This window comes from Hippocampus zosterae, chromosome 14 (assembly GCF_025434085.1).
Source record: "Hippocampus zosterae strain Florida chromosome 14, ASM2543408v3, whole genome shotgun sequence".
In the NCBI taxonomy this organism is placed as follows: Eukaryota; Metazoa; Chordata; class Actinopteri; order Syngnathiformes; family Syngnathidae; genus Hippocampus; species Hippocampus zosterae.
In genome coordinates, this window is record NC_067464.1 from 696024 (window position 1) to 714471 (window position 18448).

Genomic DNA, 18448 nt, shown 5'->3' on the forward strand with positions numbered 1-18448 from the left:
GTTCATTTCGTTTGAGCATTTCTGCCACCGCCAAGCATTTTAAATGTATTTACACGAATACATTTTTTGGGTGTGTGATATCGTTTTGTGTCATTGCCACAAGGGGAAAAACCCAAAAGGTGTCATTTTGCCGAGCGAAGTTTTTAAAATGCTGCCGTTTTGAATGAGATTCCTTCAAAAAGCGTATTTGCGGTGCTGTTAAATTTCACGCCGAGGACATTAATTCCAAACATTACGCCAGAAGACGTCGCGATCAATCACGCAGAAAAACGGGACTCGTCCGATCACTTTTGGTGGCTCACGTGTGCAGCCACCCGAGCCCTTGTATTTTCGTTCTCTGAGCGGCACGCGAACGCGCCGCCGCCACCGCACATTCGCTGCCCCGTGTGTGGCGGAGGCGGACGCTTGAACGGCGGCCGAATGGACCAACCGCAGCCGGCCTGGGAGCCCCGGTCCTGCCCATTCGTTCGACTCCCCCCTTCCTCCCTCCAAGCGGACCGAACATTCCTCATCTTCTCTCTCCGGGCTTGACGGCGACGTCACGTGGCCGGACAAAGCGGACTTTACGGCAGAATCGCTCCGCTCATGACGCTGGTCGAGGACACGTAAGGTTTGTTGGCTTTAATACATTGATTCGGAACTTTCAAACTCGGTTCACTAGCGAGAACGGTTCGATAGCGCCCTCGGGAGTTCGGACCCACCAGAGCTGCGTGATGTATGGCATCGTGTGTGTTTTGTTATTCGAACAAAATGGACTTGACATGTTTAGTCAGAGCAAATGGGGATGCTTTCGCATTTGGGAAGCTCCCCCCCCCCCCCTCCAACACCTATTTTAAGTTCCACGTGTGATGGGTAGAACGATCTCAGAGAACCTGCATCTACCTGATCTGGATCTCCCTGTGGTAAACGTGCCGGTCGGTGCCATGTCTGGATGAGCAGAATCTTGCGCGTGGTTGTGAGTCATGGGATGTGGGGGGGGCAGGGACAATATCCTCAGGGGTACCCTGGGAATGACAGGACAGGACATCAGGAGGAGAAATTTGACATGTTTGGTCACTGTTACTTAAACGAGGTGCTGCGCTACCCGGCCGCTAACGTGAAGGTGGCTGACAACGTGCTCATTTCGCAGGGCAATTTTCCCTGGGTGGCTTTTCCGCGTCAAAGGTACCGATGCGGAATAGGAGGTTGAAATCAAGCGGCCGATGTCAGACAGCACCAGAGGGGGCGATAGCGGAGGAATGCCACAACCGGTCGATTTAAACTTCCCAAGGTTACAAAACAACACAAAAACCAACTCCTTCCTGCAGGTCCATGTTGGGTCGTGGCGTGAAGCGGAAGCGGAGCCGCGTGCAGGCGTCGGAGGCGGCCGGCGAGGAGACGCAGCGGCACGGCGATGGCGAGGTCGCCACCGCGGCGGCGACATCGGGCGGCGCCGGCGACATGCGTCAGCGCTTGCTGGGCCTGAGCCTGGAGAAGCTGCATCGCTACCAGGCCGGCGTGGAGCTCAGCCTGTGGCGCTCGGTGCTGCTTATCAACACGCTGCGGCAGATCCAGGACGACATGCGGAACGGCATGGAGGGCGACGTGAAGGCGGTCCTCGGCGCTCCGGACTCGCCTCTCCTGCACGAGGACCTCACGTGTCCCGGGTGCGCGGAGGGCGGCAGAGAAAGTCCGTCCTCACCGCCGGAATCCTCCTCGGAGGAAGTCAACATGGGGGCCTTTAGCGATGCGGTGAACGCCATGGGCTACCTCGGCGACTTGGCGATGGATGATATCTTCGAGGACATCGATACGTCCATGTACGAGACCTCCGATGTGTCCTCCAGCTGGACGGCGGGCTCTCTGTGGCCCGTCAGCGTGTCCCTCTGGGCGGACAAGGATGACAAAGCCACCGCCGGGGGTCTCCAGTCTTGTCTGATGGACCTGAATGAGCTGGACCACATTATGGAGATCTTGGTCAACTCCTGATCCACCAAAAGTACAGTGAAGTCCCCGCGTCGTGCGCTGGGCATCGGCGACTTTGCTGTACTCGTCCGATGCGCGGCCGAGGGGGACGTGGAGGAATGACTTCAACCCAAGGATGCATCAGGTGCCGTTTTGTGTCCGATGACGGGCTCGTTTTTCGCAAGTCCAGAATCCTCAAGACCCTCCGCAGATGAAACGCCAGCTCCTTTCACGCCGTCCGTGGCAGCCAATGCACCGACATCATCTCCGATCTGAACATGATTGCGGAAATCCGCATTGCCGGGTCCGGTGTTCAAGGCGCAGTGATTTGCCAGAGACCTCATCTAAGGCGGATTCCGCAAAGCCCGACCCAACCTCGCCTTGAAAGCAGCCATCGCCGTCCAACAACTCGATGATGATTGCGGAGGGACGCAGCGCAAGCATCAATTCTGTAACGGAGGCGGCAACCATGGCTACGTGCAAGGCCCACTTAGATTTCAAGAAATCGGCACTGTCCAACACTGGTATCTTCGGAGGCGCTGACGTCATCTCAAGTCATCGGGTGCTATGCGAACAAACGCTGTTACGCTTCCGAGTCAGCAATCAGGCGGTGGGGACGGCGGGGTCGTGTCGTTTCGGGTCAGGTCAACGTCGAGAGAAGCTGAGCCGTCTCAACTGCGGCCGAGTCTTTGGTATCGCTGAACGTCGCAAGCAACTTCGCACTTTCGTCCCTCTGCCCAAAGGAGGAGGAAACCCGAGTCGATCGAGGTGATGATTAACGGAGATGCTTCGCCGGCCTCGGCAGGAGGGCAAGGACCCAACTTTGGAGACCGATTTCGGACCCTGGCGGCTCCCGGGGACATAGCGAGCGTAATCCAAAATGGATTCACCCTGGCCATCCAACAACAAGCCTCTTTGGTTCATTCTCTTTCCCTCCGGTTTTGTCGATGCTCGAAAAGCGACCAAGCGCTTCTGCTTTGCGGCTGATTGTTTCTCGCAAGCGTACCTGGTGAGTCGGAAAGAGAAAAATCTGCGTGGAGAAGTGACGACCGCCACTTGGGCTTCTCCTCGCGTCCCCCCGATTGTATTCTTATGGCACTTTTTTGTTTTGTTTTTTTTACAGCTGAGGTTTTATGCAAGCCGTTTTATACGTGAAAAGCTCCAGCGCAAACCTTTGACTGCGTGTTTTACTCCTGTTCTACCTCCTAACGTTGACGCTCCTTGTGAACCAATCGTTCAAAATTTTAGCTGTCCCACGAGGAGGCCAGATCTCGTCAGTCTCATTCCAACTCGCGTGCCTTTACCGCTTGTACGCCTCAAGCCGTGTCCACACATTCATCTCTTCCCACACCAGAATCCATTTGTCAACATTCAGATACATTTCAACCAAAAAAAATCACCCCCCCCCGACCCCCTTTGACAATATCTGCATTCATGTGGACATGGCCTGAAGCTGGCTGAGCGTCACAGACTCAAGCACACAATCCCGCCCCACCAACACCGCGGCCCTTCTTCTGTGCTCTGGCTACACGTTTCCTGACAGACTGACAAGCAAGTAGCCAAGGGAGGGGCTGTGGCAGGCGGGGCGGTAGGAAGGGGGGAGGGTTGCGGTGGGGTGAGGAAGCACCATTTGCGTCATTTGTCCATTGGGAGGAGCTTCCGCCTTGTTTTGTCCAAGCCTCGAGCAGCTCCGCCAATCCTGTGAGACGTGCGCTCCGGTGACTTTGTTTTCTGGCTTTTTCAGCCTCTCGCTTCACTGTCGAAAAACAGAGCTTGAGGAGGCTGACCAATGAAATATTGTATTTAATTTAATAGAAATTGTTATTTATGTACGTGAGCGCGTGTGTGTTGAGGGTTATATAAGCACAAAAGCCGTGTGTTGTCGAGGGCCATCTTTATATATATATTTCAGTGTAACCGACTGATGCGTTTGCTGGTATTAATTCATATTAATAATGATGCATTTTGGGGCAATATTTTAGAGATTTTATTCACCAATACAGAAACTACAAAAATGACAATGGTGTCTTTTTTTATTGTTGTTGTTGACAAAAGACACACGCACACTCACACAATGTTTAAAAAAATATATTCAGATTATTGTTCCTAACGATTTTAACAAATCACATTATCATATTAGTAGCATTGCCAAAGTCTTAAGGGAGAAAAAAAAAACACCTGCCTTAAAATTTGCCTTTATTCAACATTTGTGGTTTACCAATCAACAAAAATGTTTTTTTGAAAGCATTGTTTTCTTGATATTGTGGCAGTGCGTTAAAATAACTTTTATGCAATTATGCTATTAGGCTAATGATAGTGTTGCTAAATGTTACTTCGAACACACACAGACAACACACAAAAAAGACTTCCTAATTCCAAAATGGGAAATAGAGTCATTCCCCCGCAGGGCGCGCACTCGTGTGTAAATGTCTCAGCGGTTCCGAGAATTTGAGAGGAGCTGCACTGCCCCCGCAAGTCTGCACCCAGGACAAAAATTGTCACGTAGGACCACACACATAGCGCCGAGATGGGCGAAGGTTGCCCTCTGGTGACGAAACGACCATAATGCAGGTACGGCCATGATAGCCATCGAGCGGGAACTCGGTTTACGATGGCACTGAGCTACGACACGTATATGGGTTAGCGTAGCCACTTTCTTATTCGATTGTTTCTTCGGTACTACGTTGAAAAAACAGGTTGGTTCCGATTTCGAAACTGTTATTGAAAAGTGTCACGCAAATTAGGTGGTGTCGATTTCGTGCGATGAATCCTGCAAACTCGTCCACCAAACAAATCAACCATGTGACTAAGTTGCTAACTAATTCCCTTCAAAACCATAACCCTCTGGTTTAATTCCAAGTGCAACGTGATGTTCCTTCTCCTAAGCCAATCTTCTGCGAACCTTCACTTTCTTCTCCTTCGTCAATGATGAAAGTCCTAACCCTGACCCTTTGAGCAGGGCCGCCCAAGTCCAGTCCTCTCTAGGCAGTTTTCGACGTCTCCGTCCTGATGTTTAGGGGCTCTTGAGGACCGGACTTGGGCACCGTGCCTTCAAGTCTGGCGTTGCCATGAACAAGGTCCTCATTTCGGTTCTGATCCGAAAGTCTGAATGTGAGCTCGTAAAAACAGTCTTGATAGTGTCCTCCGGTTTCCTTTGAAAAAACTGCCGGTTGGGTGCTGACTCGGGCACCAGCCCAGTGAACCTGTAACCCCGCCTGACGACGGATAGATGGCGCCATTTTGCAACATGTTTGTGTCGGGAGAAAGCTGAATCTGATTCTCCGTGAAGTGATTTCCAAGGCTCCCCCAGACAGCGTGGAGAGCTGGGTCCAGGTCCGGAATGTGAACTGAGCATTGCAAAGGGTCACATCGCAATGGATTTGGGATGCCATCTCATGACCGAGATGCCGTTTCACTGTGCACGTGCCGCTAAAGTCATCTTGTGGTTCTTCTCCTCCATTTTCAACAAAATTGTGCAATGCGTGACTGTGACTGTTTGACAATCCGGTCGAACGCTTGAATCACAAGAATCAGTCGAAGTCCACGCTCACAAGTTTTACGGTCTCGACGTGGGTGGGGGGTGGGGTGTTGACGGCGGCTTCCATGGCCAGTGCCGGCCCTCAAACGTCGCATCAATTGGAAATTCAATCAAGGGGATGTTTGCAAATGTGACTAAATGATTCCAAGTGGAGATCAGGACCATGTGCAAGAGGCCTCAGTCATAGTAAACGACATTAGCCGGAGCACTCGGAGCCTCTTTTTGTCCTTCCACTGGCAGGCGGCAGAGCGCAGCTGAGCCGAGAGACCATGCGGTTTGTTTGGGTCAGGTTTATCGTTCTGGTTTGGATTGAAGTGAAAGGATTCATTCAAGCTGGAATCGGCGTGAAATCCACAGCCTCACATTTGCCCATTCAGTTTGACGTCCGATGAATGTTCGAGCCTGAAATCAACCGATTGGGGCCGAGCACCAATCGGGCTGAATGGCAAGTACGGATACAAACATCCACAGATCCGAATAACAACAAAATCCAGCGGTCAAAACAGCTGTCGGACTAAACCCAAGCTGACCCAACGCCACCATGTCAGGACTCCAATACTCTTTGACAGCAACAGGCAGCGGTCACGACGATAAGGCCACCGAGATCTAGGGGGGCCCCAAATATGAAAACACCTTTTCCAAATTCACTCAAACGGTGGTCAGGGAATTGGGTTTTACCAAATGGTATCCCAACTGCCCGTTCACTTCATTTTTGGAGCATTTCTTTCAACGACACCGCTTCCAGGGCTGCATGTGGATGACAGCGTTAATTTGTAGTTTTGTGTCCACTCACATTCCAGCCTCTATGTTGTCCATCAACCTCATCTGACCGCGGCCTTTGCAGTGAGTCCTGCTGGCCCATGGAACTTGAACTCATATTAGCAAAGGGACTGTTTCTGTGACTAATCCGATTTGAAATTGATCTGCACCGGGCTGGCACATGTCAACAATGTCAACAATGTCAGCGTTTTCCTGTCCTCTAATTGATGTCAGAGGAAGACTTGTTTCGGATGAATTTGACGAGCAAAACACATCTGGAGCCAGCTTCACACAACATTCATGTGCAAGTCGTATCTAATTCGTGGCCACAAACGAACACTTTTCACGTCACGGGGTGTGCGGACTCTCCCTTCGAGATAAGGTAAGAAGCTCTCGTTCATTCGGGAGGGGCTCAGGGTCTATCAGAACTGTTTCTCCTCCACGTCGGATGAGGTGGCTCGGGCATATGATTGGGATGCCTCCCGGGTGAGGTGTGCTGAGCATGTCCCTCCGGCAGGGAACGAGCCAGGACACGCTGGAGAGAATCCGTCTCCGGGCTCCTGGAAGGTCTTCCCGGGAAGAAGTGGCTGGGGAGAGGGAAGTCTGGGCTTTGTTGCCAAAGCTTTTGCATCCGTGACCCGATCCCAGATAAGCGGTCCAGAATGGATGGATGGATGTTCCCATATGCAGTCTGGAGTTCCCGAAATGCATCTCACATTGAGTGAGGTTTTGTTTTCATGGACATTTGTGCTTGTCACTGATATTTCTTCCTTTCCTCTGCGATCATGAAGCGAAGAGGTTTTGCGAATGTTGCTTTGAAGGTGAACCATAAAATAAATGCTGCATCACTTGGGCTGCAGGTGGACGAGGGGTGGGGGGAACGTGGGGGGATGATCTGATGTGATCATCTTGAATCGAATGACAAATGTGGAGTACAATCATACGCCGTCGAGGATCTGCGACTAAAAATATCCCGACCCCGATTGGCGATGGCGTCACTGTTTCCTGAAACTCGACTCTCCCAAAGTGCCATTTGGGAATACGACAAGACTCTGGTTTAAAATGCAGGGGGGAAACAAAAGGCAAAACGACGACCCCGCCCAAACCGAAGCTACCTGACACCTGGACTGCCCGTCACAGTCTAGCACTTTTCCTTGCATTGCCCCCGCTATCGATCCACCAGGCTAATGCATCCCCATCACGTTCACGTGGGCATCGCTCGGCACTAACGAGTGCCCACCGGGGACGGGGATGATCTCTTGGCGAAACGTCTGGTCGGCATGAGGTACCCGGACCCCGAGGGGCTAATGAGCATTTTGAGAACAGCCGACACGTCTTACAGACAAAACACGTTTGACATTTTGTGCCCAGCTGCTGCTCATGACACGAGAACAAACGTCAATTAAAGAGTTCACTTGCTTCACAAGCTTTATCTTGATGTCGACGCGTCGCAGGGCTGGCGGCGGCGTTTACTCCCTTTTCAAGAGAGTAAACGCGTAGTAAACGCGAGTGCTCGTTTTATCAGTTTGTGGCTTTCATTCAAAGTATTCAAACGATCGCCGCTGCTGCGCTAAATAGACGACCCAAATGCATCTGATAAATCACGTGCTGTTTACTTCGATCTGCCGGCTCTAAAACATCTGCTCTTATTCATGCGTCTGCACGTGCAAAAATGGCAGATCGCGATCGAACACGTCACATGTAAACAACTGACAAGAGATCCTCAGTCGGCCTTCCGTGTAAACCTGACGAGTGCGGCGACCAAACTAGAAAGCATTCACTGATCGGGACCAGCGAGGCCTTCTTTGCTGGCGTAAACGCTATCAGAAGGGAAGTAAGAACACACGTACGCACACACGTACGTACACAGATCCACATTAATTGCACATGCAAATACACACACACACACACACACACATTAATGCACACAGACGCTCCATCAGCGCTGGAGCCAGACGCGGAACGTCCTTGTCCGATGAGAGCGATCAATGAGCAAGGAGGAGGGAGGGAGAGGAGGGCTAAGAAGCAAAAAGACGGATCTGTGCTGGGAGGGGGCGATGGTGAAGGCGGAAGATGATGATGAGGATGAGGGGCCGGCGGGCGGGGGGTGGGCAGCTCCTCCCATAAGCAAGTTATTGAGCGGGGCTGTGAAGGTCTGTGATGTTGACGGGGTAAAGGCAGTCTTCAGACGGCAGCGAGCGCTCTCAATCGCCCCTCGTCGGAACCGAACCAGCCCAGGAGGGGAGGAAAAGCTTCCCGGCCGCGCCTTTGACGGCTTAGGACCTCGTCTTCTCTGCGGACGCCGCCATCATGTGCGACTGTTTCCACCTCGCCTTCCCTAACTGGCACGGCGCGCCCGCCGGCACAGGTGAACTTCTGTCCCTTTTAATCTGATGCGGAATCTCGTTTGGGCTGCGGCCGGCGCGGTGCGGGAGCGTTTCGTATGTGTGCCTCGCAGACCCCGAGGTTCAGGGTTTGAATCTCGCCTGAGTGGCTACTTGGGCTTCCTCCCCAAATAGAAGAGAACGCGATTAGAGACTCTAAATCACATGTCAATCTCAAGGCCAGAGGGCGAGATCTGGCTTCCCGCATCATTGATTAATTACTTATTGATTTATTTTCTTGTGCGGCAGACTAAAGGCAAAGCCAAGTGTGTTTACCTTACTTTTGGTGTTCAGTGGATTGGTTTGTTTTCATTTTAGCAGAAAAATGACATTCATTCCTCGCATTGTACAATTTCCACCTCACCAAATCCCTTCAAGGTGAATTGAGTCCTATTTATTTTTGAGTGTCACTATTTTAAACGACTGGTGATTTGAAGCTGAAAAAGTTGCTCTAAAAGTTAGACAGTTGGCACCATTTCCGATCCGAACGACAATGTGGCCAAATCGTTTGGAGGCGTCACGTGAGCGCCAGCGCTCATTTGTTTCCTTCGTGCCCTGCGATGGACTGGCGACCGGTCCGCTGTTTGTCGCTATGAGTTCCGCGATTGGCTGACGACCAGTTCAAGGCAGACCGCCAGCCGCCCTCAGGCCTGGATAGGGTGTTGAACTTCAGGCCCCGTATCAAGACCCCGCCCACCCACCGTATCCTCTTTTGCGGTCCCCTAAAGCAAACACGCCTACTTCATGTTTCTTGATCAACGGCTTGGCTCTTTTCATTTTGGCAAAAAACCTGTCCGTGAATGGCGATGTTATTTCACCAGACTCCTTTTTAAAGCAACTTGGGCAGTAGTTATGCACCAAAACATTTGCGTGCCTCTATTTTCCATAACGTCTGACAAAACAAAATAATACGGGTACTGCGTATAGGTCATAAAACCAACCGATTCTACAATTATAGGGCTTTTCCAGTGTGCAGCAAAAAATGAGCGTGACACCTCTCGGGTGGTCGATGTCGAAAAACGGATGCGTTTTTGCTTTGAACAACATGCTGACTCAGCAGCGGCCTGTGCGACGTGCGCGACGCGCGAGTGTGCGCGACGTACTAATGCCGACCTGCAGTGAGCGCTGGGTGTGTCGTCTGCAGAGATGTCATCATCCCTTCTGGGCAAGCTCGCCATCCTCCTCCTGCTGCTGCTGCTGCTGCACAGACGCGCTTCCTGTGGCAGCCTCAGGACACTCAACACTGCAGCTGTAGCAGACCCCCCCCCCCAAAAAAAAAGATGCGTTTAAAGCCGCTACCTGTAACCTTGTAGCACTTTAGTAAACAAATGCCCAATGGGCTGAAATGGGCATTCTTGGCTGTTTCCTTCACAGCTACTGACATGTTGTGGTTGCCTCGAGGCGGTTCCAAAGATGATGCAGTCTGGTCGAATGGGGTTGGGGTAGGGGGGGGGGATTCTTGCAGGCTTTATGCTAAAAGAAGCATGATACAATGTTGCTGCCGTTTTCATGGGCACGGCGAGGGGTTTGCCTCCCGGCTCAGATAGAAGAAGAGCGGGTGGCATCGAGAGTCAAGACTGCGGCAAACAAATCATGCCAATGACTCGCGCTAGCAACACGTGACAGAACAAGCCGAAGGTCGCAACAGCTGGGCAGTGGGACCTTGACCTGCGAGTTTTACGAGTTACAAGCTGTCACCGTTCGATTTGTTATGTTTTCTGTGGTTTTTTGTTTGCTTTGTGTTTTCAGCCAAAATCTGTGTTACGCATAAGCTTCGGAGATTCCAGAGCACTGTAGGAAGGCCCACTTTGGTCAAAAGCATTTCATTGACGCCCTCTTTGTTTCTGCCTGGATTGGTCAAATGCGAGGTAGCACGATGACGCGCGAGTGCTTTGCAGATCTGCCTCACAGTTTTCACGGTGAGGGTTTGAATCTCGTTAGCATACCGCGCCCGTGCCTACGTAGGTTTGCCCCATGTCCTCAGCGTTTCCGAAACATTCAGATTAGCATCACTTGAAGACTCTCAAAAGATGTAAACGGTGCTCGCTGGGCTACAGACGCCCCGTGACTTATTGACGGCCGGTCCAGAGTTTGCGGCGCCTCATGTCTAAAATCAGTCGCAGCATAGGAGTGAAATACAGTTTGTTTTCGGAAGTTCAGAACAAAGGGTTGATTGGATCGTGTTGTTCTTTCCCCAAAAAGCAGTGCTCAAGTAGTCAGACAAAAAAATTCAAATCAAAGCTCGGGTCGACGTGATTCCGTATCAAGCCATGCGAAGCCCAAGTGTCACGTTTCTGTAATATCTGTGAGAAGATATCCAGTTTGTTTGTTTTTTAGGATGAAATGCACTCAAGATCAGAAGGGGGGCAAATAAGGGATTTGTGCTGGGAGGTCAGCCAGGTGTCTCCAAGATATGAAATTTGAAGATGACGTCGACCAATTAGCTTGAATTTCTAGTTCCAGCGGATGGCAATACCATAACATTGGGAGCACGAGGTTGGAATCTAATTGCGTTTAATTGGTTGAAATCCTATTAGAATAGGCCGGGTCGCGATGAACGAGGCCTGTGTGCCAAGCGCAAGCATGCGGCCGTGTGCCTTTTAATGACTTTTGCTGGAGTTACGCAAGATAATGGGAGAGGAAACAATCTGCTAACCGCCTTCGGTTTTGTTTTCGCAAGACATTATGATTGGCGACAAACGTGAATGTCCGGGTGTCGCGCTCGTAAAAGAAACGCGTAAGATAAGGCAAAGTGCTCAGGGGGGAGCGGAGCCACACCTATATCGAGAGCTGCAGTGTCAACCTGCGGCATCTGCAGCATCCCTGCGACTGCCGCACTATGTCGAAAACTGCCAAGCCAAAGGGGACATATTAGCTCAAGTCTGATCACCCCGCTAGTGTCAAACCGAGGAAATGTTTTTATTCGTTTCATATTTCTGGACAGGTGTTATTTATTCTTATTATTGTTTGTTCTTTTTAACCAATTTCAACATCAGAGTTGCCAATCTACATAATAATCAGCAAGTGCAGCCATGGAAGCAGCACCATGCCAAAGCCAAAAGGAGCTGCAGAGCAGAATTGAATTGAGCAAGTAATTGGACAGCTTTACTGATGAAGTGCTGCCTCCACCAGGGAAAATAGACTCTTCATTTGATCTTTCTGGGTTGCCTGAGAAAAAAAGTATCCGCTCGGTACCCTGGCTGCGCTCACGATCGGCCCAGCAGTGCACGGGGTGATCCGAGACTCATCTGCATGAGGCAGGAGCGCCCCCCTCCCCCCACCCCTCAAAACATCACGCACATCCATTTTCCGCACGCCACCTTCTCACTGGAGTCGGTCCTTAATTCCTTCTCTTTTGCCAAAGTGTTCTATTGTGAGAGCCAGAATTTGTTCATCGGTGTGAAAAAGGCCTCGTCTCTCGCCTTGAAGGTCTGTACAGTGAGCTCCGGACAAATATTTGAGAAAGGAGTTCCTTCCTCTCACGTGCGCTGCCGGTTCCCTGGACATGAGCCGCGTCACCTCAAAGCCCATCTCACACACAGCGATGAAAAGAAATAGCACTTCATCGGCACCGTGTACTTGACACGAGCCACGATGATTGTAGCCCCGACCGACACCGCCAGACGCCCTCTCGCCGCTCCCCTCATTTCCTCTAATCCACTTCGAGACAACATCCTGGAGCATCAGTCCTTGCAGGATGAAGCCGGGAGAGACGCGTTCAATTCGCCGCTACTAACATGGGCGTACCACAAACGTGACACCACACGCCTATCACACCTTGCTGCCGCGGGTGCTTTCACCCACCAAAGGTCTACGCCAGGTTGAATAAATCATTGGAGTGACTTGTTGGGTTTAAAAGCACTTCAAGTCATTTCCAGGACTTGGGCAAACAACATCAGCAGGTTGGTGAACTGCATGTGCAAATATCTCGGTTATTGGGATTTTTATTTTATTTTATTTGTTATTCGATGTAGAGATTGGATTGTGAATGATGCCAATGTTCCATTTGATCCGATGAATGTATACTTGTGTTTTTGTTGACGTTAGTTCCTTCTTATTATCCAGTGGAATGTGATTTGATGCTTCTTTTTGACCCCTACCCTCCAAAATCCAACATACCGTCATCGCTTAACACTAATGCACTTAAAGAAGCAGTCGGGGCTCACATGACAAACGTTAGCACAGTCATGGAGGTCTTGCCATGTGCGTTTGGAAACAACACGTAGTACAGTTCACTTGATCAAGACGCTGAACACAAATGCATATTAGCTGAACGCAGTTTTATAGATGTGGTTTCATGGGGGATGTCTGGATCAATGAAGAGGGATCACTTAAGAGAACCTGGAGGAGATGAGGGCTGAGGGGGGCTCAAAGTCAACACAGCAGACATCAGGCTCAGATGAGACAACAATGAAGACAAATGTTGAAGTAGTGCGTTATGTTTTGGTGTTTTGTGTTTGTAGGAGCTGAACGCAGGCTGAGAGCGCCAGACCTCAGCTCGGAGGACCGCTCAGTGAGTTGAAACATACCCTTGAGCAGAATAGATGATCAGGAAACAATGGTTGGATCTTGGATTTGTAAAGGATATCAGAGAATGATCCAAAACACACACACACAAGTCGCCAGACAAATAAATACTGAAGCTAAGTACATCTACCTGGAAAATATACTAAAGTACAGAAAGAATGTCTATGTATTTTGTTACTTGCCACAACTGAAGACCAAAACGATTTCTACAATTAATGCACGGCGTAACTCCTGCGTCGTCTACAGGCATGTGATGAGCCATCTCAGTTCACCGAAGGCGAGAGACCACGCCCGCAGGGTTCGTCCCCCGTGGAAGATCACCCAGAGACGGAGAAATATAGCGACAGTGACAAGGAGGTAACGGGCAGCACAGCACACATGACTAGAAAGAAGCCAACAAATGCTTGGATAAATTATTGACTGGAGCATTCTTCTCCAGCTCAGGAACTCGTTTGAGTCTACTGTACTTCTTCTGGTGAACGCGATTGCACAGAGACCACGCTATAATAAGGGACCCAAAACATGCTACTTCATTTCTTTGTCGGCCGCTGAATTTTCCTCACAATAATACCTATGTTCTGTTCACCTTCACTCATCCAAACGCAGGATTCTAAACACGGGATTCATATCGTGTGTGTGGAATATGAGGTGAGCATCAAAATCCACCCGTTTTTAGCCGTCTCTAGGGTCGGCCATTTTGCCAGATTTCTGTCGTCTGAAAATGACATTGCAGTTGCTCAGGACTCGGGTAACAACCAGTCACGGCTCACCGGTTTTCTTTGTACTTCCAGGCCCTCGTCTGGCACAACGCTCTCAATTTGCATGTATAATTTAACGAAGGGGACAAAGGCCAGAAGTGAATGTGTTTGCTGACGGCCTTGCTGGTTTTGTTGCAGGAGGATGACCCACACCACAAGAGAGGGAGTCGAAAGAAGGGTAAAAAGTCTGCCTTTGGTTGTGGCTTTGACCGCCGTTCGACTCCAAAGATGAGTAAACTGAAGGTGAGTAATCTCCAGTCAATTTCTCTGGATTCCTCCAGTTATTCCTAAAGAGCTATCGCCCATGTGGTGCTGCTTCCACAGGAAGCTTATAGCCCAGAGTCAGGGATGATAGTGAAAACAGCCAAAGATGGCGGCGCAGAAGGTCTTGTCTATGGTGGAGGAGGCAAAGAGGGCATCTTCATTAAAGAAGTTGTACCAGAGTCACCTGCCTCCAAAAGTCTACAGCTGAAAGAAGGTATTGCTGCTTCCTGTTTGCCAAATGACATCACTACACTCTTTTCCCAAGACGATGGCCACTAGAAGTCTAAACCTAGGAGTGTATTTGCTCAGTTATCGTCGTACCGGTATTCTTCTAACAAGTTGTAATCCTTCTTTAAATGCAGGCGATCAGCTTCTGAGCGCCACAGTGTATTTTGACAACGTGTCATATCAGGACGCCATTCAGATTCTGGAGCATGCTCAGGCTTACAAAGTGAAGCTCTGCCTAAAACGCAAGCCCGACATCACGGAGACGGAACCCCTCGCTGAGTCTGACATCATCCCTGTAACTCTTTTAAGTCACATCTTCTGAATTTTTATGCTCTCGTCTCTTTCTGAGTCAAAACTAACAATCCCGTTCCCCTCTAGGAGGATGAAACATTCACTCCAGAGATGCGAGAACATGGGAAATCCAAGAGACGAGGTGATGCACGCATTTCTTGGCCCAAGTTTCCCTCCCTAGGGAGAGGAAAGAAGTCCCGTTTTGCAAGGTCTCATAGTTCCTCAGAGGCTGATGAGCAGAGGAAGTTGGAGCTGAGTCCTCCCACGAGCGACACAGAGTCACCAATAAAGACGCAAGATGCCCTTAAAGGCAAGAAACGGCATAAGATGAAGCTTCCATCTCTGACAAAGAGAGGCCGCATCAGCTCATCTGAAGATCAGGACACTGATGAGCCGACAGCATGCGCACAAGAAGCTGCAGAACTGATCTCACCCGAAGGCCTTCAAAGCCCCATGGAAAGACGTCCTGGAGTGCACAGAATAGAGCAGGTGGCTCTGGTGGAAGGTTCTGACGCAAGAGTGACAAAACCTCTCGCCATTCAACACAAGGTGGAACTCATTGCTATCGACAGTGCTTTGAAAACCACCGATCTCACGGTGGCTCTGGCGGGTCAAGATAGCCCCACCGGACCACTGTCGCCCGATGGTAAGAAAAAGAAGAAAGAACGGTCGGAATTGAAAATGAAAATGACAGGGAAGGACAAATCAAACAAGAAAGAGGCAAATGCAAAATCACCCAAAAGGCTAAAAACCCTGGGTGCAAGTTTAGAAACAGCTGCCAAGGGGGATCAGCCCGAGCATACGTCTCAAACTGAACAAACATCCCCACTTAAAGGCAAAGGCAAAACTAAAATAAGAACCCTACTCCCCAAGCGAGAAGACATTGAAATCCCTGGTATGGAGGATACGGGCAGGACAAAAGTCAAAGGACTCCACGATGAACTACCAGAAACAGTGCAACTCTCAATTGATGTGGACAGCGTGAAAGAGGCCGTTTCGAAATTGCCTGGATATAAATTACCAAAGGTGGATATGTGTGGAGTACTTATTCCTGAAGAAATCACAGTGATCGATGCCAATGCTCAAAGAATATCAGTAAAAACACCCACAAAAGTCGCTGATGGCAGAATGAAACAGGAGGCACCCATCAGTAAGGCAGAGGACACTTCCACTCCAGAATTATCCAAGACTTCGTTCAAGCTCCCAAAGATCAAACCGAGTGACTTGACTCCAGAAGAAGTTTTAACTGTCACCCAGATGGACCAAACTACTACAGAGACAACACAAGTGTGTGAACCTGCACTCAACTCAAAAGAATCTGACAAGATATCAAAGACGACCAAGATAGGTTTGCCAACCATCGGGTTTTCAAAGGCAGACTTTAGAATGCCCGACGTTGGAATGTATTTCGCAAAGCCAAATATTTCTGGGCCAAAGGATTACACGGGGAAAGGAGAAAGAACTATATTCCTACAAGAACAATTAGGTGACGGCGGCATCACGTCCGATGCCAAAATGTACAAAGCTGAAAGATCTGCCGTGAGAAGTACTGGTGAACTTAAATACATTGATTCGGAGGAATCCCCCGTCGAGAGGGAAGTTGATTTCACGATACCGGAAATCACTGGACCACAAGTAAATGAAAACTTTTTCAAAAATGAGTTGGATGTGAAAAAGCCAGAGCCTGAATCTGAGGCACAACTCAAAGAAGCCTGGGTTGTGGATTTAGGTCCTGTAAAAGCACAGGCCTCATCGCATAAAGATAAAACACCAGAGGCCAAGGTTGATAGTCCCAGAAAGGACCTTGCAGTTAACATTTCTGCACCGAGTGTGGACATTGAAGGATCTGTAATGGACATGAAGATAGATGCTGAGCAGGGTGGAAAAGGAGGCAAGTTTAAAATGCCACATCTCAGTTTCTCCATTCCAAAGGTAAAAGGACGCAAAACAGACTCAGGCTGGTCAAAAAAAGGCTCAGGGGTGACAATGCCAGAGGCTAAAGTTGCCGTCCAAATGCCTGACACTCCCAAAATTTACACAAGTGAAGCGAAAGCTGAAGTCAAACATGCAAAAACGTCGGAGTCACCAGAATTAAAAATTGAAGCCAAAATTCCAGAACTTGCCACAGATATTGATGTCAAAGTGAAAGGTCCCAAGAGTGAAGCTCAAGCAAGCAGTCTGGAGCAATATCCCCCTAATTTCAAATTCCCAACATTGAAATTACCGAAATTCGGGATGGCTTTACCACAGGTTGATTTGGAAATGGACAAAGATGTCAAGGTGGATCAAGTGAATGTCAAGTCACCAGGATTAAAAGTTGAAGCCAAAATTCCAGAACTTGCCACAGATATTGATGTCAAAGTGAAAGGTCCCAAGAGTGAAGCTCAAGCAAGCAGTCTTGAGGAATCTCCCTCTAAATTCAAATTCCCAACATTGAAATTACCGAAATTCGGGATGGCTTTACCACAGGTTGATTTGGAAATGGACAAAGATGTCAAGGTGGATCAAGTGAATGTCAAGTCACCAGAATTAAAAGCTGATGCCAAAATTCCAGAACTTGCCACAGCTATTGATGTCAAAGTGAAAAGTCCCAAGAGTGAAGTTCAAGTAAGTAGTCTGGAGGAATCTCCCTCTCAATTCAAATTCCCAACATTGAAATTACCGAAATTCGGGATGGCTTTACCACAGGTTGATTTGGAAATGGACAAAGATGTCAAGGTGGATCAAGTGAATGTCAAGTCACCAGGATTAAAAGTTGAAGCCAAAATTCCAGAACTTGCCACAGATATTGATGTCAAAGTGAAAGGTCCCAAGAGTGAAGCTCAAGCAAGCAGTCTTGAGGAATCTCCCTCTAAATTCAAATTCCCAACATTGAAATTACCGAAATTCGGGATGGCTTTACCACAGGTTGATTTGGAAATGGACAAAGATGTCAAGGTGGATCAAGTGAATGTCAAGTCACCAGAATTAAAAGCTGATGCCAAAATTCCAGAACTTGCCACAGCTATTGATGTCAAAGTGAAAAGTCCCAAGAGTGAAGTTCAAGTAAGTAGTCTGGAGGAATCTCCCTCTCAATTCAAATTCCCAACATTGAAATTACCGAAATTCGGGATGGCTTTACCACAGGTTGATTTGGAAATGGACAAAGATGTCAAGGTGGATCAAGTGAATGTCAAGTCACCAGGATTAAAAGTTGAAGCCAAAATTCCAGAACTTGCCACAGATATTGATGTCAAAGTGAAAGGTCCCAAGAGTGAAGCTCAAGCAAGCAGTCTTGAGGAATCGCCCTCTCAATTCAAATTCCCAACATTGAAATTACCGAAATTCAGGATGGCTTTACCACAGGTTGATTTGGAAATGGACAAAGATGTCAAAGTGGATCAAGTGAATGTCAAGTCACCAGAATTAAAAGCTGAAGCCAAAATTCCAGAACTTGCCACAGATATTGATGTCAAAGTGAAAGGTCCCAAGAGTGAAGCTCAAGCAAGCAGTCTTGAGGAATCTCCCTCTCAATTCAAATTCCCAACATTGAAATTACCGAAATTCGGGATAGCTTTACCACAGGTTGATTTGGAAATGGACAAAGATGTCAAGGTGGATCAAGTGAATATCAAGTCACCAGGATTAAAAGTTGAAGCCAAAATTCCAGAACTTGCCACAGCTATTGATGTCAAAGTGAAAAGTCCCAAGAGTGAAGTTCAAGTAAGTAGTCTGGAGGAATCTCCCTCTCAATTCAAATTCCCAACATTGAAATT

The 18448-nt window shown here is 48.9% G+C and overlaps 2 protein-coding genes and 1 long non-coding RNA gene across 52 annotated transcripts in view; 2 read left to right on the plus strand and 1 right to left on the minus strand.

Annotated features, from left to right (window-relative positions):
- Positions 1–3965, plus strand: si:dkey-177p2.6 (uncharacterized protein LOC568712 homolog). Its single transcript, XM_052086945.1, has 2 exons — positions 1–610; positions 1308–3965. Exon 2 carries the CDS (start codon positions 1312–1314, stop codon positions 1966–1968), a length of 657 nt encoding a protein of 218 aa, XP_051942905.1. The 5' UTR covers positions 1–610; positions 1308–1311; the 3' UTR covers positions 1969–3965.
- Positions 607–13072, minus strand: LOC127615269 (uncharacterized). The gene is made up of 2 exons (XR_007966874.1): positions 9739–13072; positions 607–1004 (listed from the first exon to the last, which is right to left on the minus strand). It is a non-coding gene; the product is annotated as an uncharacterized LOC127615269 (long non-coding RNA).
- Positions 8093–18448, plus strand: part of LOC127615260 (protein AHNAK2-like) — a 21414-nt gene continuing 11058 nt past the window's right edge. For 19 of the 50 annotated variants that reach the window (XM_052086901.1, XM_052086913.1, XM_052086905.1 and 16 more), the window contains exons 1-9: positions 8098–8609; positions 13089–13138; positions 13399–13509; positions 14049–14153; positions 14235–14388; positions 14537–14697; positions 14781–16824; positions 17488–17937; positions 18157–18375. In XM_052086901.1, coding sequence (XP_051942861.1) covers positions 8552–8609; positions 13089–13138; positions 13399–13509; positions 14049–14153; positions 14235–14388; positions 14537–14697; positions 14781–16824; positions 17488–17937; positions 18157–18375 — 3352 coding nt within the window. In that variant the 5' untranslated portion in view covers positions 8098–8551. Of the gene's footprint in view, positions 8610–13088; positions 13139–13398; positions 13510–14048; positions 14154–14234; positions 14389–14536; positions 14698–14780; positions 16825–16848; positions 17163–17381; positions 17938–18156; positions 18376–18448 lie in introns of those variants that run through there. The other 31 variants (XM_052086906.1, XM_052086910.1, XM_052086909.1 and 28 more) reach the window with 12 other exon arrangements.

What these genes read in the sequence shown, in the direction of transcription:
- si:dkey-177p2.6 (XM_052086945.1), top strand. Translation starts at nt 1,312, where the DNA reads ATGTTGGGTCGTGGCGTGAAGCGGAAGCGGAGCCGCGTGCAGGCGTCG.